Source organism: Nanorana parkeri, unplaced genomic scaffold (assembly GCF_000935625.1).
Source record: "Nanorana parkeri isolate BGI_ZX_2015 unplaced genomic scaffold, ASM93562v1 scaffold131, whole genome shotgun sequence".
NCBI classification, from domain to species: Eukaryota; Metazoa; Chordata; class Amphibia; order Anura; family Dicroglossidae; genus Nanorana; species Nanorana parkeri.
In genome coordinates, this window is record NW_017306399.1 from 1,239,219 (window position 1) to 1,241,893 (window position 2,675).

General features: G+C 47.1%; 1 protein-coding gene across 1 annotated transcript in view; it reads left to right on the top strand.

Annotated features, from left to right (window-relative positions):
* The window catches only part of ATG4C (autophagy related 4C cysteine peptidase), a 27,878-nt gene that overhangs the window by 16,016 nt on the left and 9,187 nt on the right, over positions 1 to 2,675 (top strand). Inside the window, 1 exon segment of the mRNA XM_018553843.1 lies at positions 604 to 686. Within this exon segment, the coding sequence (XP_018409345.1) occupies positions 604 to 686 (83 nt within the window).

Here is a 2,675-nt window from a genome sequence, read left to right on the forward strand (position 1 = left end):
CGCTGAGTGTCCTCTATTAATTCATCAGCACATATCGCCGTCCACTCATTTGTCATTTGGCCGCCATCGTAATTGGTTTCCGCAGAGCTTCCCGGGTTTTTTTTTCTTTTTAATTCCTCGCTCTGCATAAACAAGGCATATTTTAAACTCCGACTAATGAAAGTTTTTAAGATCCTTCCTCTGCTTCTCTTTTTTTGGCAGATTTTTTATTTACATATTTACATTTGGTGCCGTTTTCGAAAGCGCGGCGAGTTGACGTTGGGCTGACAAGCAATATGTCCTGCTTGTCGGAGCCTCTGCGCCGCTCCATCCTTCACCGCGATATAATTGTGTGTTTGTGAAAGTAATTTCATCACCAAAAATTAAGTGACAGACTCATCGCCGCGCAGAAAAAACCTGCTTATACAAGCATATTTGATGAGCCGAGAGTTAATCTGTCCCGCGTATTAAAAGGGTGGGGGAGGGGGAAAAAATCCGTCAGCGAGCGCTGGGCGTTTTGGCAAGGGGGCATTGTCTGCCGGCTTTTCTTCTCTGCACGGAAATTGGATTGCGAGGCGGCCTGTAATAGAGCGTATTTTGAATTCCTTGTCTTTTGTTTTGTCCTTGCAGATGACAGTTTGATATACATGGATCCTCATTACTGCCAATCTTTTGTAGATGTCAGCAGAAAGGATTTCCCTCTCGAGGTGAGGCCGCCGTGGCGGTGGGCTTGGCACGATTCTTCACACTGATTTACGCGCTAATTATGAGCTGAAATTATGCAACGTTCTTTAGGCGCCTCGTAACGGATCTCCGTATAGGGACCGTCGCAAAGAACTGGTTGCTTAGGGATGTAGCGGGTCACGAATGACGTCTCTTCCCGGATTCGTCTGGGGGGCGGGCAGCCATGTTGGATCTACAGCATGTTGGAGCTTTTGGCTGGCAGGAGGGTTGGTGTGGGACTCTTGGGTTCTAGGGCTCATCAGGGTTCATTAAGGCCTCCTTTACACATGTGGCGACTATCTTCCTCAAAGTGTACAGTGGTATGGTCTGGGGGTAGGCAGCCATTTTGGATCTACGGCATGCTGAAACTTCTGGCTGGATGATCGGTGTGGGACTGATGGGTTTCGGGGTCAATAAGGGTTCATTAAGGCCTCTTTTACACATGTGGCGACTCGACTGTCCTCTAAAAGGCGAGCCTCGGCATGGTCTGAGGGGGCAGCCATGTTGGATCTACAGCATGCTGGAACGTTTGGATGGTTGGTGTGGTACTGACGGGGTTCGTGGTTGATAAGGGTTCATTAAGGCCTCCTTTACACATGCAGCAACTCTGCCATCCTCCAAAAAGTGAACCGAGGCATATCACTTTTTTTCACAGGGTAGTTTATAGGCGTTCAGGAGGCAATACTGCTGCCTCCGAATTGCCTGTGTTTTATATTACACCCAATGTAAATTTTGCACTGCCATACAGCAGCTCAACCACTTGCACATGGTTTCTGCATAGTCCTATTGACTGCATGCTATATAAAATTGCACAGCACAAAGTTTAGGTGGCTGGTTGGGGTTGGTAAAATCTCAGATAATCTGCCTATTTTTGCCACCCGTGTGGAGGAGGCCCTACTATTGCATTAAAGGTTAAGAGCTTGTTCACACCTAGGGGAGCGTCTCCTGCACAAATATATACTGGGCGGATGCCGTACACACAGTCCCCGCCACTAGATGGAGCAAATGAGCATCGGAAATTCCTATACTCTTCGGCTCCATCTAGTGGCAAGAATGGTGGTTTTGCGCGCGCTGATCAACACAAGGCTGCAGCAAATGCCTTTGTTGTCTCTATGGCCGGTTTACACCAAAGCATTGTGTTGGTGTGTGCTGGGGACATATATATATATATATATAAATCTTATTTAAAATTTATTTTTGTGCAGTAACGGGCAGTGAGCTCCAGTGATCACCTGAAGGCAGCCTTGCCTTGGGAACAGGCCACTTAGAAAACAATTCTTTTTCTATATGTCCTTACAGTGACTGGTGTTCGAGTACAGAAAAAAAAATGCCAGGGACAGCACATGTGTGCTGTCGCTGGAAAAATTCCAGCTCCATATGTTGCCTATTTCCCAGGTTCATTCTCAGTCTGTTTTGGTATAAAAATAAAAAAATCTAAATGTATTGAGTTGTCACCAAAACCGGAATAGAGGGGCGGTCTTCCAATGTAAATCTACTTTCCTGAACCGATTGCTGGTTATTGTGTTGTCACCCTGTCACATGCTCCCCCTTGTGGAGATGACTGCAACCATCACGTTGCAGATATGCTCCACTTTTGTCACTATGGGGGAGCCACTCCAGAGCTATGACTTGCAGCTGGAGCAAGTGCATGTAGGAGGAAGTGACTGAGGGCCCATTCACACCACATCCAGATCATCACCAGACCAGAGCAGATTGTTACCGGACCCAAAATGCATCCTAATATATCCTTTTGCTATTTCTGGCCTTGGTTCACCAATGCAGTAAGTTCCAGACCAGAAAAATACTGCAGGTCTCATTTTGTCTGGTCTGGAATGCAATGGAACTGCTGGCAGGTTCACACTATTTTCTGGACTAGATCTGGTAGGGATAATGGTGTGAACCTGCCCTGAAAGCAGCTGCAGGAGATCGGCAGTGATGTGATAAAGGAGTCCACCCCCCCCCCCCCCCCCCAA